Here is a 22,141-nt window from a genome sequence, read left to right as displayed (position 1 = left end):
GGTCGTCAGGGCTATTTTCCGGTTGTTTGCTTCACACATGGCGAGGATGCGAGGAAAAGGAAGCAAAATTGGAGAGCAGACAGTGTTAAATGGAAGCACGTCGCTTCTGTATGTAGCCTGAAAACGAAGGCAAAATTATTATAGATCACTGCGGTTACCGGCATTGAAGGAATGCGAAAGCATTGACGCCTCCTCGACACTCGCTGCCTCTCTTTGCCCCTCTTTAAGTTCATAGACCTTTGCTTCTAAGTACTTATCTCATTAATCTAGGTCAATCACTTTTTGTTCGATTAATTATCACTCGTCAAACACATTTTAGTTCATTTCAATTTTTATTTTCACTTCTCGGCCTATTTTTTCACTCTTTTGCCGTCCACGGCTGCTTTCCAGTCCACTCACTGTATGGACGTCCGCGCTAATTAGACGTTTTTACATTATTGGCTATAATTAATAATTATACTATTCACATCTCGGTTTTTTGCGCATCATCCTCACATCGTACTCTATCGATCACAAATAATCATTCGTTTGATACTACCTCTTCTCTGAACCTCACAATCTCGGCGGACACGTTTTGGTGGCATGCTTTGGTGACACGACCCCTTTGACATAGCCTAGAAATGCTTTCGCATTAATAATAAACTGCAGTGTACAGAAACGTGGATATGTTTGCGTCTTCATTAAATGAGTTCAGGCAGTAAAAGAGCAGGGACAAACACGAAGCTGTAGAAAAGATGCCACTGTCCAGCATACTTCAGCTTTGCTTTCGTTCGCTTGTTTTGCTTGTTCAGAGTGTGCCTTTATTGAAGGAGGGTTGCTTAATCGTGTCGGCTCACACCATGATCTTGGACACAATGAACTTGTAAAATACTTACGTCGCTTCTTTGCAGGAGTATAATCATATATTATAGCAGCTATACAAAAACTGCATTTCTGTATGACTATGTTACCAAGCAGTTTTAGCAAAATGTTGCAGTACAATAAACCTGGATCACAAAAAAAATAGTGTTATATTGCGATTACATTGAGGATTACCGATAAATCTGGAGCAAGTTTGCGTGTTACATAAATAATGAGGGAGGTGAACACATTATTCCTATCTAATTACACCAGGACCATTTTTTATACATTTAAGCCCGGGATACATGCGACGTTTTTTTTTCGATGATGTTCGCGGGGCCGAAAACGTCGTGGCGGCGCGACGCCCGGCCAGAGATACAGGGAGCAATGAGCGGCCTCCCGCCGCCGCGCATCTCTCAGCACGAAAGCACTGTGATCAACAAGTGGCAAATACTATTCAGCGAGGAGCTCTTTGAGAGCAGCGATGCTGACTGTTAGAATAACGAAATTGTTCATTTAGACACCACTGTACTGATTGCAGCCCGCGTGCATAGATAGGTACAAGCTTTTGCGTGCTCGAATGCATACGGTCGCGTATCTGACTTTCGCCGCCAAGAAGTTGGCCTGGTCGAAATTTTTAAGGGGAATCTCCCAAGGTAGAATAGATCTGTTATAAAAGAGTAATTACTCATTGGCATCCACCCAAGCACAGCCATACGGCTACAAAGGAAAGCAATACAGCTTCCACAGAAACTTTGTAGTTAAAGAAAAATTCGTCCTGGTCCGGGGTTTGAACCCGGGACCACTGCTTCACAGCAGCAGTTGCTCTACCAACTGCTGCTTATAGTAGTGTGAGAGCGAATTGATCAATAATTCGAAGTGGGAACAGTGTTCGTCAAGCCTAGACCAGGACGAATTTTTCGTGAAGTACGAAGTTTCTGTGGAAGCTGTTTAGCTCTCCTTTGTAGCTGCATGGCTGCACTTTAGTGGATGCCAGTGAGTAATTACTCCCTTATAAGAAGTAGATCTTCAGACCGCTCCGGACAAGACCTCTTAGTGGTGCACCAAGATTGCCCTGGCACTGTCGCTTTAAAAGACAAACTTTATATATACCTCTATCTGATGGGGTAGACACCACCTTTTATAACACCTATACAGCTGTCCTTGAATGGCCAACTTCTCACTTCAGCCTCGTCAATGCGGGTGCTAGATGTCGACATAGACAGCTCTGGATCTGCAGCACCGGGTGTTCGATTTGCGTGTCAGAAGGCCGCTAGTATACTGCACCTATTTTGCCGAATTGCCATGAAAATAGGTGGTGCATGTTTTAATATGGCTCCAACGTTAGTCTGCTCTGTGTTGCAGCCTTTGCTTGTTTGTCAAGCCCTGTTCCAACGCCTTACCCAAAGAGATTGGGACCGCTTGGAAGCAGTCAACAGAGAGGCCATGCGGATTATCACTGGCCCTCCTCGCTTGATCCCTATTCACACGCTACAAGCGGAAGCTCAGCTGAATACCATTTATGAGCTCATGGAGCAGCATCGTACTGCGCGCAGTCTGAAACTTGAAGCAACCCCTGCAGCATCTGCCCTGGGAAATTAATTTGACCTGACTTATCCGCTTCTTGATGTAACACCTTCGGTACACCCTCCTTGGCACCGACAACCGACCCCTGTCGTGCACAACGCTCACCATTACTTGAGAAAAGCAGAGCCCCCCCCCCCCCAGCAGACTATAGGCATGCTTCAGGCTTGCGTGGACGTAAGCACGAACGACCATATTTTGCACACCAGTCTCCTTTGTCGAGCTCTCCCAGATATATGCCAGACATGTTCCTATATCACAGAGGTGCTGTAGGAGAGCTCATTGCCATGTACTATTTGACCTCAAAAATCACATTTTTGAAAATAACATACTTACTGTTTAGAAGAACTTTGATTTGGGCTAGGTGGTGCATACTACTTGAGACCGGAAACAGTGGCACCTACGAAAATGAAGCGACACTTGTTCTTCTGTGCAGGCGCTATCGTTTCCCGTTTCAGGTCTTGCTGTTCTAGCAGCAGTCATTGCAAGTGGTGGCTGGCATCGGTGGCCGTCTCCAGGCCTGGCACAATTACTACAGCCACATCCCTGATTTGACAATCATGATTGTATTGAGACGAGTGTCTACACACAGCAGCACACTGGGGACATGGGTGGTGGAAAAACTGTGGTGCATACGCATATCTCACTCGAGTGCATTTCTTGTTGGAACAGGAGCAGCAACTACAGGAAGACAAGCACGATGAAGAAGAGCGCAAGTGCATGTCGCAGAGCCTGAGGAATCGGCGCAGTGAGGTATGGGAAATGTTGCAAGGGCACAATTTCTTAGTACGTGCAGCCTCTGGTGCTTCGAAATTATATTGTCTTTTATGGCATCTTGCCCAGCTGTATTCAGATTCTTTTAGAATGCACAATTGCTATTAAATAACCACTGCACCAATGTGAGTGAAATTTGTTACTGTAGTGACTGACAGATGTGGAGTTTAGTTCGGGTCTTCATGCTGTTCGGTGTTCTTATGGGGGACAAAATCCGGATTACGTCATTGACTGAGTCACTTGAGCTTGACTCATGGAAATTTAAATGCACTGAGTCAGTTGAACTTGACTCGTGGAGATTTAAATGCAATAGGATAAAAGCCTCATAGTTTTCGTTTGAGGCTTGGTTTTCAAGGTCAAGCAGGCTTCAGACAAAGATGGTGAAATCAGCAAGTGGGGGGCCTTAGTGCTAGTGCACTAAAACTGGAGGGGACACTGAAGCTCTGCCTTAAGGGGTACGACGCGATAACTTTAATGGGTTACTGCCGATATATATGGAATTGGTCATTCTTTACTTTACATTTGTAGCGGCCGTAGTGGCACGCGCGAAGAGGAGCAAGAACCTGAAGCGCGAGCCGAGGAGAACACTTGGGGCCTTGGCCAGGGCCGGACACTGCCGCCGCCACTCCGCTGCTGTCTCTTCACTGGCAGCCCTCCAATAAATGTGGCCACGGTCGCCTTCCTGGGCGACCTCCACACATTCATAGATCACTGGGAGTCCTCGTACCACTCCTGGAGCAGTGGTGAAGCGGTTAAGCGATGCACCACTGCCCTGCGATGGCAGGTGCTGCCGCCAATGTGGCTTGTGAGACCCAGGTTGCTCTTTCCGAGTAACAACGCGGGTTCAACCCCGGCCGCGGTGGTCGCATTTCGATGGAGGCAAAATCCTAGAGGCCTGTGTACTGTGATGTCAGTGCATGTAAAAGAACCCCAAGTGGTCGAAATTACCGGAGCCCTCCACTACGGTGTCCCTCATAGCCTGAGTTGCTTTGGGACGTTAAACATCATAAACCTCGGGAAGACCAACATGGGTCGCACAAATTCCTCCAGTGGAAGCACCTGCCATCCCAGGGTAGTCGTGCGCCGCTTAACCACTGCCACTGCGCCAGGAGTGGTACGAGGACTCCCAGAAATCTATGATTGTTAAGTAGAGAAAGACCATTTCTGCATATATGGGCATTAACGCATCAGCTATCGTTTCATGCCCTTAAGCGTGGGCCGCGCCATGGAGGCCTTCATGGAGTTAGCGTGCAGATCAGAAGGGATGTGGCTGCAGAGGTAGAATTGCCATCAGGCTACATTACGTGGCGACTGCATTAACAAAGTGAGTGGCTGGGTTTGTGCCTAAGCAGTCTTTTAAGTGTCTCTGCCAACTTTTTTTTTCTACGAGTAGCGAATGGGTTCTATGGGTGAAAAGGGAGCGTGGCCTTCCTTGAGATCATCATAATCAAAAATCTTCTGGTGTAGTTGGCAAAATATCTTGGCAGTACGTCGCGAATACCCTAAAGCGCCAAATAAAACCACTGTAACGTAAAAAATCAAGCAGACTACATAAAATACAACGTGAAGGGTAAAACGAAACCTGTGCGAGCACGCACTGATGTCAAAGGCCTCTGAGGTGAAGTCTTAATGATCAGAACTGAAATCCAACCATTTCACATGGTTGTCTAGCTCACCACTGCTGCTGTAAAAAAAAGATAGCATGAGGACCTAGAAAAGTGCTCATTGTAGCCTTTCACCTTTGAGGAGTGCACGACGAAACAGGCGCCATGATTGCCGACCGTATGTCTGCTCAAAGTTTCATTTTTCACGTCACCTTCTTGCGTTAAAAATTGAAAAGACAGAACTGAAACCAAAGATGATGTTATAGAAGCAAACTAGATGGCGCAGCTTGTCCAGGAGTGCCGACGAATTTTTGCTGGCAGGTTCAAAACATCGATCGTATATGGCCTATGGCACGGTGATTTTTGTGCTAGCACACAAAAATCACCGTGCCATAGGCCATGTGCTAGCACACAAAAATCACCGATTGGTTGATGGTGTGTGTGACGTCATGAGACCACGTGATATGGCTGAGCGCTGATTGGTTGACTGAGAAACCCGGCAGAGTTGGCAGTTGCGCTGGCCGGCAGGTGTGCAGACATATCTAGACAGCTCTGCATATCAGGTTGGAATGAAGCCAGAATCAACGCTGCGTGTGTCTACCAAGGGGGCAACCACTAAAGTATGCCGCTGAAGATGCACAGGTTCAGCTTAGGCAGCGAGGAGCAGTGATGTGGGAGGAGAGGCATCAGTTGTACAACGTATGTAATGAATATCATCGCAGTGATTGAGGGCATTTTATTTATTTGCACCTACAATTCATTGCAACAAATGGCCTCAAGATTAATTAAGGTGTGTGTTTCCAGCTCCTTTTGCATAATTTACTGGTGTCATGGGTCAGATTCTCAGTCATGTGCAGCAAACATGGAGTAAAAGAAATAGGTGTAGATGCTACCATGTGGTGCCTCCCATGCTACAGAGGCCTTTTATAATTGTGATTTGGCTTCCACCATCATGTACCTAGTTTTATGCGTGGTTTTGATGCACAGCACGAGGAAAAGTGCAGGTGCCGTAATGGAGCTGTGTTCTGGCTGCAGGAAGCGCAGGCACTGATTGCACAAAGGACCACCGATGCCAAGGCCATGTTTGAACCCAGTACATGCACTGGTGCTTATGCCTCCCAAGCATCTGCCGCTTTCTCAGAGCAGACTAATCTCAAAGGCACAGCCTCTCAGGTGAGGAATGTGGAATTGCTTTTGCACTGCCGGGGTATTAATACGGACCATGGTTTGTTCAGGCCCTTGAAACTCCTTAAAATTGCTTTGCTACATGGTGACTTGGAGGTTCCTTTCTAAAGGGAAGACTGGGAGGTGATGGGCAAACTGTGACAACGCGGGTTCACAAGGTCCCGCTTTCTCTCTGTCACTCTCTATAAAGTGGCATGAATCCTTGAGGATGTGTTTCCTGCCCCAATATCCCCTCAATACTGCCCTCCAGAACCGCAGCGGTGGCCTAGTGGTTTGAGCATCTGCCTCGCATGCGGGAGGTGCGGGGTTCCATCCCCAGTGCTACTGGGTACCCACCAGTGATACAATGGGAACAAGCTTTCCCCTGGTCTGGCGCTCGGCTTATTCAGGGTGAAATGCTTGGGAAACGGGTCTTTGACCCCGCCATGTGCAATGAAAACTACCTTGTGCCGTGGTGCTATTTGGCCACAGCTGCCGTAAAAATTTATCATCATCAATACTGTCCTCCTCTTGTATAAGTGAACTATTGTGAATGAATTGGTTTCGAAGTGAAAACTCAAGATTGCATCATTTCTTTCGTGAATCTCTTGGCCCTCTCCCTGTCTTCTATTGCTTACTCTGAGGTGCACTCTCTATTTTCAAAACCAGTGATTTTGCCTGTACCGTGTGGTACGAATTATTGGAATGCCATGTGAATTAGGATGGGTGGTTGGGAGTGGACTCGAGTGATCTGCATAAAGCAAACTGCATGTTGTGCCAGAAGGTGGTTTATGTGACATCATTGCGTGAATCGGCACTGAAAAGTCACCTGAAAAGCTCAGAGAAAATATCCGGGTCAGCAGCATGCAAAGCAGCTGTGTTGTTATCAAGCGTGCTGGCAAAGAATCGTCTGGAATGCCTGCAGGTCGCAGCAGAAAGTCGGTTGGGAAGTTGGAAAAGAAAGGCGCTGGAGCTGCAGGTCGAGAAGTTGTCAAAAAAAATAAAAGAATGCTAACATTTTTGTGGGAGCGAAAAGAAAGCAGAGATGACAGCCGTGGAGAGGGAACAACTCGGAGCTAACCAAGAGTGAGAAGTTTCCTAATCTCTCTGATCCAAAGAAGATTTCTTTCCCTCCTTGATTATTGCTCTCTTGTAGCCTTGAAATCCTGGAATTGTTGAATTTTGGGCCAAAAATTTTGTACGAGCGCTGTTGGGGACATAACCAGAGGTCCTATCCAGCGGCGAGCATGAAGACAGAAGATTGGGCTTGAGAAATGGTGTCTCATACTTGGTCTAGCTGAAGAGGATTTGTGTGAAGGCATTTTGTCAGCCATCTACAGCAAACAAAAGAAACACGTCTTTATTTCCACTTGAAGAGGTCAGCGACTGTCCATTTACTACCCCGCGCAAGGATTTGACAACTTTACTATGAGCAAATCGGGGGTGCCATTTGGAGAGTAAAGATGCAGGCATTGCTGTGAAAACCCACAGCTCCACTCTTGGTGTGCGCGTCCATGTCCTGGATGAGATGGCGGTGCCTCTTGTCTGGCTTTCTTCTTTCCTGTGTCTACACTAGCAGTGCAGCGACGATAAGCAGCATTTTCTGTCCCGCTACTGAGGCACCCAGCGACGGCAGCTGTTACCATAGCTGTTACCATAGCTGTTACCATACCATAGCTGTTACCATTTTCCCTAGCGCATCAGCCCTCAGTACTTCTCGGCAATGGGCTTTTGGGTCTGAAAAAACAAATGCAAAACAGGTGTGACCATTTGTGTGCACCTGGTGAGGCCAGCTTTTACGCTGTTGTGGTGATGCTTTCTCATCGTGCAGCAGAGGTTGATTGAAAGAGCCATTAAGGAGCCTTAGCCAGTGTGCATGAGAGGCACTGCTGCCACAGTATGACTGGCATCACTACTAGTTTAAAAAAAAAGGCAGTCCTCTGTGGTCTTGCATGGAGGACACCGCTTTTGTTGTATAAAAGTTTGCATCTGCTAGCGTAGGTTCAAAGGCTGTAAATGTTTCCTGCATTGCATTGTGTGCATTCAGTTTCATACGTTGTATACATTCAGAAAAAGCCACTAGTTTTCTCTGGAAGCAGTGAGCAGATTCGATTCCATCGACTACATTGTGATTCCACAAGAAAAGCGAACAAGAGTTGCGCATTGTCATGAGAAAACAAATATGCGTGATGAGAAATGTGGCATCAGCTGCACTGATTCAGCTATGGTTCACTGCACTGCCTGCACTGGTTCATGGTGCGCTGCACCAAAGCCTTGAATTCACAGCGCCTCCTGCACCGCCATCCGCGATTGATTCGGGTGCAGCCGCGGTGCATCTGTGGTGCAAGGAACCACGGCACCAGCCACCAAAAAGGTACAGAAAAGTTTTGCATGTGCAGATGGCTTTCAGCAGACGACACTAACATGCTCATAAATATTTACGGTGAATTGAGGGAGGTCTTCCCTGTCGTCGACGGGTCCGGCGTCATTTTGCGATAAAAATGGTGCTGAAATCTACGCAACAGCAGTTAACTTTGTGTTTTCTGTTGCAGCTTCCATGTTGTGACAGGCCACTCATGTGCGTGCAAGTTCACACAAAACTTTTTTTTCAGACGGTGCAACGATGTATGTGCAATTGGCAATATATGGACAGGGCGTATCCAAGTGTGTTTTGCCACAACCGCGGCACTGGTACCTTTGCCTGCTGCTTTAAGCATGCAGCTAGATGCTGCAGGTTCACAGCATGTCTGGCCATTCCAGTGCGATACAGGGACACCGGAGTTAGCGCTAAGCAGTAAGGATGCCCTGCGAGGAGGACCGCTTATTTTAATCAGTACTTATAAAGAGCTAAATGGAGTGAGGCGGGTTCTAGGCGGGGATTTGTGGGAGGCCTCCCCGAGGCATCAGAAAATATGCAGGCGCCTTGAATCGCGCCGAAAGTTTTTCAAATGTCTCTCCAGAGTCTGAAGAGCATCATGAATTTGAAATTGAAGTATCTTGCAACAACACTTTCATGGTACTTAGGAATTCGACTGCAGCCTATCCGAACCAAGTGAGTTGCGGCAAAAGATAGCACGACGTCGGTTTCCTCATCTTCACTGTTGAAGAAAACTCCATAACATGAAACTATGTGATGTCGTCATCTTTGCCCATTGTTGACTCGGGTCTCAGGTCGTTAGGCACGAAAACGACCGTGCACAAAAGATACATGCGAGAACTGAACACCTCCGCAACGAGCAGACAAGGCATGTGCTCGATTGAAAAGTGCCGCACCTAAGGTGTGGCACTGCTGATGCGCTGCACATGCACCACGGAACTGGTTCTGCACCGCGCTAGCACCAGCGAAACTTTTTCGGGATTGGTGCCGTGAACCAGCTCTGAATCGAATGCTGCTATTAGAGTCTTTGTCAAATGTTTCAAGCTTCACCAAATGCAGTAGGTTATGGATGTGCACTGTTTTACATTGCATGATGGCTAAAATGTCTGTGTAAAAAAAAAGTCTCGGCGTATATGTGTTACCTTAGAAATCTAGCTCCGTATATTGTCTTCAATGAAAAGTATTCTCTGTGCATGATGTCTGAACTGCATGTCCCATTAGAGCTGTACAGTTTGTTGTGCACATTTTCTTTAGGAAGGGAAGGCAAAGCTTATCGCCTGATTCATTCTGCCACCTTCATAGCATGACATTCCAGGGGTTTGTATATGCTAGCACCTCAAGGCAGCCTTTTCTACGCATTTCGTTACACTGGTGAAATAGGGTTGGTCTTCCAACCCACTTCCACTCTGTGGAGGCGTATTATCGCTTGTTAACTGCGCAGCGGTCCATGCTCAAGGGAACAACAACATGTGTATGCTCATGTGATATTTATTGCTCTTGCATATAATACACAGTGGGCCAGCTAGCTACAAAACATCGGGGTAATCCCGGGAACAAGGCTACATAAGAAGGGCTTCCAACTTACCAGCTGGGATGCGGGGGCGACTTCGGCGGTGAACATATGCACGTGCCAGAAATGGCGGCAATGCGTGCCACATTCTTCGAGCAAAGCTATCCACGGGCGCATGCCAGGGGAGGTGGAGAGAGCGGGCTCGCATTGCAACCTGGAACCAGAAGACTGGAGGGCACGTGCGGCCACTGCCGTTTGTGTGAATCTGCTTTGATGTCTAGGTGGCATTCCTGGCTCGCTGCGTAGAGACGAAGGGTGAAACAGATTTTCCAAAAGTTCTATGTGAACAGAAAATGGTGTTGGACTGCATCCATGCAGATAGGTGTTTCTTTAGTGCGAAAGCACTCTTCTGATGTGTAAACCTAGAGCAAGATCTTGTGATGTTTATGGGTTTGTGCCATCACTGCCAACGGTGCCGTCATCCCACAACATCGTTTACACTCCTAGTGCCTCCGCTTGGCTGCTACTTCTGCCCACACCACATTGCCAGCACGCTCCACCATCCCCGCTCCCGATGCGCAAGAGCCATCGGTGTCAAAATCACTTGAGCAATCGTGCGGCAGTGATGGACACGCGCTGCTCGTGCCGTGTCTTATCATGCAGTTGCCTTTGAGGCGGTGTTGCGTCAAGTGCTTTCGCACATCCTACTTGGTTGGTTTTTTTTTACTTTGGAAGAAGGAGTGGTGGTTCCGAACGTTCCATGTGTGCAGCTCTTTCACTTTACTGCAGTTTTTTGCTTTTGTGCACGAACCGTGTCCTCGTCATCCTTCGGGATGGCGGGCGCACATCCCCTGTGTCCTCCCGTCGTCGCCGGCGAAAAGACTGTGGCTCTACCAGCTGGCAACTCCAGTGCCACGAACGTCGCTGATGTGGAGCTACCAGAATTATCTGATGAATCCACGGTGACAGAGATGGAATCTGACAACAGCAGCTTCGTGCTTGTTGAGTCGCGCCGCCTGAAAAGGAGGTTGCGCCAAACATCAACAGCGGGTGAGTTGCCTACAAGGACTGTTGACAAGCCGGGATTTTTCTCAGTGGCCTTTGTTCCTACAACGCAGGCGGCCAAACTGAACACCATTAACAGACAGCAGCTAACCCAGTTTTTCGACCGGGTGTTTCCGGGACAAGTCTGTGAAGTCAGAATTAATGCATGGAAGAATGTCCTGACAATAGATGTTAAATCTCAGGCCTCACTAGATAAGCTGAAAGAAACTGGTGTCCTTGGTGGCATGGCGGTCCACTCCTACGTTGCTCACGGGAAGCAGACTACCACTGGAGTTATCACTGATGTTGACCCGGAGATAGATGACAACGACCTCCGGACGCTAATTAATTCTACGGCCCGGATAGTTGACATTCATCGTTTCGGCCGCTCCAAGTGTGCCAAGTTAGTTTTTGAAACTCTCTGCTGTCCCACGTCAAGGTGGGCTATGTGAGGCATCCTGTCCGCCTGTATGTTCCAAGGCCTGTTTAGTGCCACAAGTGCAACAAGATAGGACATGCGAGTGCTGTTTGCAAAAATGAGGTATCCTGCCGTCGATGCGGCGGGATGCACCAGCATGACACCTGCACGGCGGAGACTATAAAGTGCGCCAACTGCCAAGGACATCGCCACGGCAAGATCAAGACTGGTTGCCACTCCAGCTGACACTGCTGGCAAGCCTGAAGGTCAGGATGTGAGCATTATGTTAAAAAGGCTTGTGTGTTCAATGCGCATGCTGCTTTCAGGCATTAACATGCCAACAGCAAGGATTGTGCAGTTTTTGGATGCACTTGAGCCGCTCTTGGAGGCATTACAGTAATTCATTATGGCACTACCAAAACCACCCCCTCTGTGACAATGCATGTGCGCCACAGTGTAGTGGTGCAATGGAATGCCTGAGGCCTACGCGGTCGTCTGAGTGGCTTCCGGCAATGCGTCCACAAGTACCGCTCCCCTGTGCTTGTTATATGTGAGCCCAACATGCAGTCTCTTTCCACCTTTCTGGGTACGTGCTGCTGTGGTCTCACGAAGAAGTCGAAACAAGCAAAGTGTTAGTTTGCATACGCCAAGACATTGCGCATGTCCACCAAGTCCTACAGCCACACAACACAAACCATTACATCTGCTTGACAGTCACGCTAAAAAGGCGGGTCTTCTCTATAATTGGTGCCTTCATTCCACCTAGAGATGTCATTGATACTTCGTACCTATGTTCAGCTATCCAGAGTTGCACAGCTCCTCATATAATAGTGGGCGAGTTTACTCCTCATCACCCTGAGTGGGGAGGTGCTGTTATGAATAGCCGAGGCAGGAACCTGTTTGACTTTATACACTCCCAGAATTTCGTCAATATCAACGATGGTTCACCTATGTTGCGTGGTACGTCGTACAGCAGCTGCTTGGATCTGGTGCTTGCTTCAGCAAGTCTCCAGTCTTACGTCAGCTGGCGCAGTGACGTGGAAACGCATGGGAGTGACCACATTCCAACGTATGTATGCGTCAGGTGGTACGTGCTACGCACCTGCTACTTCGTCTCGCGTCCGATGTACAGACTGGCCTGCCTTTAGGATGTCCGTGGAGACTTCCTGTGTGGACCTCACATCAAATAGAAGATCTGATTACGTCTTCTCTCGGTGAGACCACGCGATATATATGTGCGTCTAAGCCAGGATGTACTATTGGCGTGGAATACGAAAGACTACACGCAGTCCGTCGGTGCGCCGAAAGGAAATACAGAAGAACTAAATCCACGTATGATCTCGCCCTTTGTCGACGAGCTCAACGACAGATAAAGCGCCACCTCGCGAGATTAGAGAGACAGCGTTGGAGGCAGTTCTGTTCATCGCTCGACCCTCGCAAACCACTGCCATGTATTTGGCATGTAGCCAGGAGCTTGCGTTCACCCCCACAAGAACGGTATCCTTTCCATGCCCTGTCCATTTACCAACACGATAATAATGTAAAGATAGCAGAAGAATTCTGCAAAATGGTTGTGGGCACAACTCCGGTAGCATCAAACAGTTTGGAGGCTTTTGTGCCACCTTCAACAGACGACCACTACGTCATGCTTGTCACGATGCCTGAGCTAGAAGCTGCTCTTTTCTCGTGTGAGCATGCATCTACACCTGGTCCTGACAGGATTTCATACGTGCCTCTCTCTCACCTTGGCATGGAAGGGCGAACTGTGCTGCTCAGTTACTGCAATTTTACGTGGGCTTCCGGAATTCTTCCACAACACTGGAAGATCAGCCCCCTGGTTGCTCTTTTGAAGCCTGGAAAGCCTCCTTATGAGCTTACCTCATACCGGCCAGTTGGACTAGCAAGCTGTGTCAGTAAGGTTATGGAGCGAGTAGTGCTGGCGCGGCTCGAATGGTTTTAGAGCAGAATGCTCTCTATCCGGTCATGATGACCGGGCTCCGGTGGGGACGTTCTTCAATTCACAGCGTAATCGACCTCATATGGACAGTGGAACATGAAAAACGTAGGCGCCAACCCGTTGCTGCTGTCTTCTTAGACATCAAAGCGGCCTACGATAACGTACTTCATGACACCATCCTCAATGCCCTTGACGACATGGGCGTTGGCGGCCGGATGTACTCATGGATTGTGAGCTACCTCAACGACCGGTCCGTTTACATGTCTACGCCTGATAAAGAGACTACCCATAATGAGGTTTGCCATGGAGTTCCTAAGGGAGGAGCTCTCAGCCCAACCCTATTTAATGTGGCGTTGATTGGACTGGTGAGTGAACTTCTCACTCACATTCACATCTGTGCCTATGCTAATGATATCTGCATCTGAGCTTCAGGTTCGACACGTCCGCAAATGCGCGAGATTACAACGTGCCATGTCATCTACTTCAAGGTTACGGCATCAGGGTCTACACTTAGCAGCTGAAAAATGTGCTGTGGTCGCATTCACGTGCAAGTCTGTCTGCCACTACCTGGTAACGCTGCAAGGGGTTGCAATACCATACGTCTCCCACCACAGATTTTTGGGCATTATCATTGACCGTGATCTGTCATTGTCGAGGCATATAAATATGCTAAAGACAAGACTCGCTCTTTTTTGCCATGTCCTTCGCTTCGTAGCAGGCATTAAATGGGGCCCAATGGAGCGCTTCTTGGTAAGACTTTACTATACTTTCTTTATAGGCTACATTCGTTACAGCCTTCCTGTACTCTCTACCATGAGCATTTCCTGCTTGCGGACATTAGGGAGTGTCCAAGCACAGGCGCTCAAGATATGCGTCGGATTACCACGTTGTGCCTCAAACAAAGGCACGATCGAGGAATCTCGAGCGTGCCCAATATCGATCTACCTGTCACACGAACCACTTCGTGTATATTTACGCGTGCTTACACGGCACCGCTGTCACCCACTGACGAAGATTTTTGATGAGCAACCTGACAGCAGTTTTGCACGTGCACTGTGCTGCCATCAATCCGGATTGCCATCAGACTGTGCCCTGCCGCATTATCCCTTGCAGCCACCATGGGTGATTGCTCAGCCTTCAGTATGCCTGCATGTCCCTGGCATACAAAATCAATCTGTGATGCCGGTTAGTGGACTGAAGCAACTTGCTCTTGCCTACATCTGGTCAGAATAAAAAAACTGTGCGTACGTATACACTGATGGATCTGCTTCACCAAAGGCATCAACAGCTGCTTTGGTAATCCCCACTCAACAGACAACCCGGAGATTCATTTTACGACACAGTTCTACTTCAACTGCAGCAGAGCTTGCGGGCCTTCGGGAAGCGATTCGCCACATCTGCGGAGAACCGCCTCAGGAGTGGTGCATTTTCACTGACTAAACCTGCGCTACTTTTGGGGTGCTTCCTATGCCACGCTGCCTACAAAGCTCTGGCTCTTGATATAGTTGGACTCCTGTCACCTGCTCAGGAAAAAGGCCACCGCATAGTGTTCTAATGGATCCCTGGACACTGGAGACTCGATGGAAGTGAGACCGCCGATGCTGAAGCAAGGAGCGCCTTCAGCAGTGGCCTGTGCACTCAGCAGCGGCCTGCGTTCCCAAGACCAGACATCACTTGTCTCCTTTTGGGATCAATGAGGAGTGTGACGGCTAGATTCTGGGCCCTGCCAGACACTCGACATATCCGCCTTAAATGGCTAGATCCGGCGATGACCTTTCTGTTCCTCGCGGAATACCACGCCCTATTGAATGCATAATCCATAGGTTACGCTTAAGCTTCGCCTTCGCGCACAAGTACTTGCACTTAATTGAACAAGCGGACTCCCGTGACTGTCCCACATGTGGCATGTAAAGACTGTAGAATATGCTTTAGTGGCGTGCCCAGCATATGCACGAGAAAGACTCATGCTACATCTGCTTTGAAGTCTTGTGACACCAGGCCCCTCGGAGGATTTGATCCTCGGCGCTTGCTCAGATAATTCGAAAACTGTACAGGCAACGCGAGCACCACGGGCCTTGCCTCGCGTTTGTGATGTTAGGAAGTGTGCCTTGTTTTTTTTCTGCCTCCTCCCATCATCTTCAGCCCCCATCGTAACCCTCTTTTCACTCCTCTTCCCATCCCCCAGTGCAGAGTAGCAGGCCAGATATTTATTTTTCCGGCCAACCTCTCTTCCTTTCCGGTGAATAAACCCTCTCTCTCTTGGTTTGGTTTAGTTTGATTGATAGGGTTTGACTCTCAAAGCGACTCGGGCTATAAGGGACGGCGTACTGGAGGGCCCCAGAAAATTTTGACTACCTGGGGTTCTTTTTACGTGCATTTACATCGCACAGTACACGGATCTCTAGCATTTCGCCTCCGTTAAAATGCGGCTACCACGACCGGGATCGAACCCCCGTCTTTTGGGTCAAGAGTCGAGCGCCATAACCACTGAGCCACCACAGCGGCTTAGCTTCACTGTTTAACTGCGTTAAATCCCTACCATTTACGACATCAAAAACACCATCATAAGCCAACATTAGAAAGCCAACAGTAAAGTAACAAGACAAGCCAGCGTTCATGCAGTTCTGCTTTCACACATTTATAGAAATTAGGCAAAAATTCTGTGTCATTTTTGAAATCAAGATGGAAGTGTCAGTATCTGAGTGACTCCAAGTTTGCCACTTTTCATGGGCAAAAAAAAGTTGAGCTCCGGGGGTCTTGCTAGTAGCACTAACAGGAACATGTTCATTCAATATGGTCACTGGTAGTAGGCTATAACTTAACAGTAATGCTGCTTGACAATGGCAAGGCTGCTCACTAGTGACATTATGTAATATAGGCCCCCCCCCTTTTTTGTGTAAATCCTGGTTTTTCCAGATTTTGGGATCCCAAACAGGTTCCTTGAAAAGTCAGGCTACATCTGATTTCAACCCGAAAATGTGCCTTCTAGAGTGTGTCAATTTACACAGCACAAGGCTGAAGTCATTTCGTGAAAATTGGCAGATATGTAGTGCTTAATCCAGAGGGTCATTTTCAGATAATTCATTATTTTAAACCTGTTTTAATGCTGATTATCCATGGCAAGGCTAAATTTGAGGATAAGATAGAAAAGTGCGTTTTAGAAGCAAGAGGCCAAAACTGGTACTGACCAAGTGGCTTAGTGGCACCATATTGGAAACAGCTGCTATGTAAAATGAGCGCTTGCAGTGACTTGTTTTTTGCTCCAATATATGGCCTGAAAAAAACCCAAACTATGGAACTTTTGCCAAATAACCCAATTTGTACCCCCCGAATTTTCAATAAAAAAAAGAGCCTGAAAACAATGGGCCTTATGTATATATATTTTTTTAACACTGTCAGAAAGCCGAGTTGCCAAGCGTGGCGTCTAACCTTTGCAGGCGGAGGCACCTGCAGTGCAAAACAACCACGGAGCAGCCCTTGCATCATCCCCGACTAAGCTGACTTACACGCGTAACCAGCTCCAGGACGCACAGACCACTTGCCTTGGGGCAGCACCTCCTGAGCCAGCACACAACCAGAGCTGGGAGGATGAGGGTATGCAGGCACTTTTGGCAACCGCCCCTGGTCGACACTCTATAGTGTCAGCTCTGGCGATTGACTCTTTGATATGGTTCCACCTCCATTGAAACGCGGCTGCTACTGCTGTAGCTGGGACTTGATTTCATGTCCTTGGGCTCGGCAGGTCCATATTCATGAGATGGTACAAAATTTTAAATAGCAGCAAAGAAATTCAACAGGATGAAAGCTAATCTTGGTGGTATGCAAAGATGAGACTAACAGATATCTTTAGAAATCAAGTGCCTTTGTGTGAGGAAAGATGCAGTCCTGTCCTTGCTTTTTACGCGACATCGTATGCAGTTCATTTCGTCGAAAAGCCGTCAGCATCAAGTGTCGGAAATAATGGGGGCTGCGTAAAAAAAAATTGTATCATGGTAATTTATGGTTCTAGTGATTCATGATTTATTGGTGTGTGATAGGCGATGACGAGTTAATGAAATAATTGTAATTAATTGATTAATTAAAAATTGGAAAAGGCGTTTTCAAAGGTGTCAAAATGCTCAGAATGAAAAAGGCAATGCTTGATGGTGGTAATTAATAAAATTTAGAGTGCATAATTGATCAGTTAATTGAAACAATTAAAAAAATGAAAAATGCATTGGAAGGTTTTTCTAACGGCCGCGCCACGTGCTTGTTTTGACGGGAGCACCGGCGGCAGTGGCTCGCAGGCACTACTGCGCCCGCGCTCGTACAGTAAAACCTCGTTAATTCAGGCTACTGCCGGAGTCCCACCAAATGCACATACAGGTCTATGGCGTCAGAAGCTTGTTTATTCGGACACCACGGGGCCGAAATCGGTTAATTCGGACGGGCCCCCGAAGGGGTTCCGTGGCACGATATAGGCGATCGTCCAGATATTTGTCCACAGGCCTGAACTGCATATCGCATTTGTCTCCCGTGCGCCTATGATGTGCGCGCAAAGGTAGGCGTGTTGACCTTTGGCAGGATAGGCCAAAAGAGAGTCCGGCCGCGGCGACGGTGGCTATCTGCTGCACATATCAGCAAGCCAGCCAAGCCAGCCGCACACCTTTTGGTATGATGATGGCCTTGTTGCTGATCTTTTCTGTTTGTTTTTCGAAGGTGTCTTGCTGCTCCGGTGCAAACGCGCTCTTCCCTCGCTCCCGTCCGCGTCATGTTTCCATGATTCCAGCACGCTGAAACTTGGTGGCACTTGGTGTTCGCAGTTTGTGTGATGAAGCCTCCTCACATGCAAAGAAACTCCAGTGCAACCGTTTCGGACACTGAAATTTATTGCGTTACCACTGAGGACCAGTTCTGCTTTTGCCGCTCCTGATTGCGTGCGCAAATTATAACATTTGATGGAACTGCGAGAAGCTGCTACTGTCAAGCAGTTTTCAACTTAGAAGGAGGTAACAATCGCTCAGGTTCCCATTAAATAAATTTCACTTCCACGCGAACGGTATATTGCAGTTTTGAGGGACATTAGATAATTCGGATTCGGGTGTTTTTTCCAGTCCCTTGAAGTCCGAATAATGGGGTTTCACGGTATGCTTATAGCGCTGGCGAGACAGTGTAAAAGGGCATAGCACATAACTTGATGTGCGTTGCGTGCGTGACGACTGAAAGTGTTGGTCATACTGCTAGCAGAGCCTAGACAAGACCAAAAAAAAGTGCGCACCTCATGGGGGGTTCTTCTGGGGAGATTTGATGCTGTCGATAGTACTGGGGTGAAGTTTTGCCTCCAGAGAGCCCATCTGCACCGGAAAGCCAGTATCTGTCTAAATTTTTTTATATGCCGTCTCCGCATTGATGCCAGAGCCAGGAGTGGCAGATAGCCAATGAAAGCCTGACAATGCGTTCGTGATTCTATGCACAGCTTGGCCAGTTGAGTGCGTGAATGCATGGGATTGTTTGTCTTGTGACTGTAGTTTTCTGCATTCTTGTCTTGGGGTTAAATGTCCGAACATGAGTGAGGTGGGCATTGAATAAAAACTGATTACTGAAAGCTAGAAAAGAAACACATACGTACAAGAGTGAATGACAACAAAAAAAACAAGCACAAAGGGTCCATCTACTAGCAACACCGACCGATTGGGACGGGGAGGTGGTTCCTTGGCACATGTTGAAGGCTGTTGGGGTTCCTTGAGGCAAAAAAAGTTTGAGAACCTCTGCTCTGTACCGTACCTTTCTTGGTGGTTCTTTGTGACTCACTCTGTGTGCTTTCTTTTTGTGGCAGATGGCTTTGCTGAGGTCAGTCGTCCAGCCAGTGAGGCTGTGGAAGGCCCTGGCTTGAATCAAGCTCAGCCAGCCAGTGTAGAAACCAGCGAGCCAGAAATCCGGGCTCGGGCCCTCTATGACTACCAGGCGGGTGAGGAACTGTTGTGCGAGTCACAACTTCTGTTTTTTAGTTGTATTTAAATAGGAAGAAATTTGCATTCGCTGTGGAATGCCTCCTGTGGGCACATGAAAAAGGGCAGTCAAAAAGGTAAAAAGCGAATAAAAAGATGCTAGTAGTTGGATTTCACCAGAGTTTTCTCCTACTCTTCTTGTGTTTGAACAGGAGGCATTCCTCAATAAATGATGCTAGTTCTGTGTGTCTCCTGTTCTTTTTGGCGAGCTCATTGCGTGCTTTAGCACTGCGCACACCAGCTAGCAATTCCTATACTTGCTTTGTCCCTATACAAAAATGGTGCTGCATTTTAAACAAGTGATGAACATAACTGCATGGGCCGAGTGAAAATAAGAATGAGGGCACATGATGTCGCTAGAAGGCGACTCCCGACACGGGTCCTTGCTTTGATGTAGAACATGTCGAGGAATGCATTCACCTTCCCGAATGTGAGCCAAGTAGCCACCATGTGCATTGAAAGCAAAAGGGTGCTCCTGCTTCTGTTGGGATATTTTTGTCTTCTTTCTCCTTGTTCTGTAAGGAGGCGAGTTGAGCTAGTTGGTACATACTGACTGTGGATAACAAAGGACAGAGGAAGTAGACAGGACCGGCGCTGTCTTTCTCCTTTCTCTCTTTTCTGATCTCTTCTGCTGGCTTTAACCAGGTCCAGATAGCATTTTTGCTAGCCTAGCCCAGCATAGACCTGGCCACATTTCACTTCGAACACCGAGCCTATTGTGCAAGCTGGACAAGCACAATTTATTTTGTCACCACCTTATCAATCAAGTGTGCATCATCTACACTTCCCTCAGCATACCCTAGTTGCAGATATACCGTATTTGCACATATGCCGATTGTAAGTCGACTCCCCCCCCCAATCACATTTCTGAAAAAAAACAAAAAAACTTGGGGGTCATTTACGCTTGCCCTTTAATAATAGAACGCGATAGCACTATCCTGCGGCCTCTGCCTATCGCCAGCCACTATCGGCTGCCGCGCGCGGGACCACCCGTGGGCACATTCCAAAACGAAAATGTTTTAGTCGCTGGACTGCTCGTCCACACTTGCGCCACCATCCTCACTAGCGCTGCCATCGTGATCGCTGCTGCGGTCTCACAGCTCATTGTTCTAACATCTAGTGGCTGGTGCCGGTTTGCTGCTTATCGACAGCCACCATCGGCCGCCTCGCGCGGTGTGGCGATGCCAGTTCTGCGCGTTGACATAGCAGCTGCTCAAGGCCAGCACCAAGAGCGATACAACGGAGCCACTCAGAAAAAATGCAACTACGCTGTAGCATGCCTGATATCTCGTTTGTCTCGCCTTTATTTATGGTGCGATGCTTTGGTTTCGATTTTAAGTCGACCCCTCCTCTTCAGATTTTCAAATTTTGAAAAATAGGTCGACTTACAATCGTGTAAATACGGTCAGCGTCTTGTGAATGTTCAGGCATGAAAGCATCACAGTGTAATGTCTGCGGTTGAATGTTCGTTTTTTTTTTTTTTATCAGCTGATGACACGGAGATCTCTTTCGACCCTGATGACATCATCACGCACATTGAACAAATTGACGAAGGCTGGTGGCAGGGCCTGGGCCCTGACGGCACCTACGGTCTTTTCCCAGCCAATTATGTGGAGCTTATTGAGTGAGTGCCTGAAGCTGCCAATGGAAGTTGTGCATTGGTGGTGCCTGGACCTTTATGCCCTGGGCATATGCATTTATGTGTTCATGGTAACAGAAGCTGGTGGCCGTCAGCTTTCCTGTTGCTTTTGATGGCGAAAAGGTGAACTTAACCTTTCGTGCTGTTACTGTTTTTCCCTCTTAATGGCAGACTGCAATGAAAATAATCATGGAATGCGTGGGGTCAGGGGGACATGTTCACGCTTCTTGTGCCTCAAATGGGAGTCCAGTGTGTGCAGCATGCTCTGTTTGCGGACGCTCAAGTGTTCTTCCAGTGGTCTGCTTTCTTGCTTTGGCAGGCCAAGCATTCTCTGCAGTTGTAACAGCAAATTACACTCTGGCTTCTGCCTTTATGTTAGATCCAGAGTGCACTGTTTTATTTCTCTTGTGGAAAGGCACATAGTGGGGATGACATGCGGAAACCTGCAGTACTGCAGAGCTGTTGCTCTTTTGCTTTTTTCAAGGCATTTCCATTCATTAGGATGCATCGTGTGCTACTGTTGTTTATGGCCTACATTCTTACAACCACCACTTTTGGCTAATGCTTCAAAGTTTGCGCACACTTGCTAGCTATTGGAACTAGCTTTTCTGTTTTCCACATGTTTGCGTGTTCTAGAAGCCAATGTGCCACTTGCGTGTTTGTCATTTTATTTCCAGAAGAGTTAGGCTTACCAGGTCTATTGGCAAAAACCTTGTGTCAAATGCACAGGGCTTCCACTTTTATAGTGATGGCATGTGAAGCTTGAAGCCTATATAAAGCCTGCAAACAGGTTTTGGGAGTATATACATTACTATGTACTAATTGCTTGTTTACCAAAAAATGTTTTGCTTATGTCTGTTTTTCTCCTGTCCTCTACTTATGCAGTTTGCACACTGTACCATACGGGGTCAAGTTATTACCCGAGTTGTTTCCTGTAATAAAATGTCTTGCAAATGTGTTGGCGTCATTTGGCCGAATCATTATGGGTAGGTGCAAAAATGTCACGATGGAGTGAAAGGCTTGGTAAACATAAACAATGTGGCATTACTGCTGTGTCACAAGGCCTCGGGGAGTCCATTTGAATGCTCCCACCGTACTTGGCTAGGTGGCTCTCCCCACCTACCCTCTCACACTAGCAAAATTTTCTAATATATTCTACAAATCATAGGGAATACCTGGCCTCACTCAATGGCAATACATGCTGTATAAGTTTTCAGGCATCTCGATCCTGTCGTTATGTTTT

The 22,141-nt window shown here is 47.6% G+C and overlaps 1 protein-coding gene across 1 annotated transcript; it reads left to right on the top strand.

The window, feature by feature from the left end:
- The first annotated feature begins 2,900 nt into the window (after window positions 1–2,900).
- On the top strand, window positions 2,901–16,958 carry LOC144123189 (uncharacterized). Its single transcript, XM_077656067.1, has 3 exons — window positions 2,901–3,177; window positions 5,838–5,975; window positions 16,710–16,958. Exons 1-3 carry the CDS (start codon window positions 3,145–3,147, stop codon window positions 16,956–16,958), a joined length of 420 nt encoding a protein of 139 aa, XP_077512193.1. The 5' UTR covers window positions 2,901–3,144.
- Window positions 16,959–22,141: the final 5,183 nt, after the last annotated feature.

The sequence above is a fragment of the Amblyomma americanum genome, chromosome 1 (assembly GCF_052857255.1).
Source record: "Amblyomma americanum isolate KBUSLIRL-KWMA chromosome 1, ASM5285725v1, whole genome shotgun sequence".
Lineage (NCBI taxonomy): Eukaryota > Metazoa > Arthropoda > Arachnida > Ixodida > Ixodidae > Amblyomma > Amblyomma americanum.
This window is presented reverse-complemented; position numbering and strand designations above follow the sequence as displayed.

Coding starts and splice junctions, on each gene's coding strand:
- LOC144123189 (XM_077656067.1), top strand. CDS start 3,145: ATGTCGCAGAGCCTGAGGAATCGGCGCAGTGAG. Junction 3,178..5,837: donor TGAGGAATCGGCGCAGTGAG/GTATGGGAAATG, acceptor TTCTGGCTGCAG/GAAGCGCAGGCACTGATTGC. Junction 5,976..16,709: donor TCAAAGGCACAGCCTCTCAG/GTGAGGAATGTG, acceptor TAACCTTTGCAG/GCGGAGGCACCTGCAGTGCA.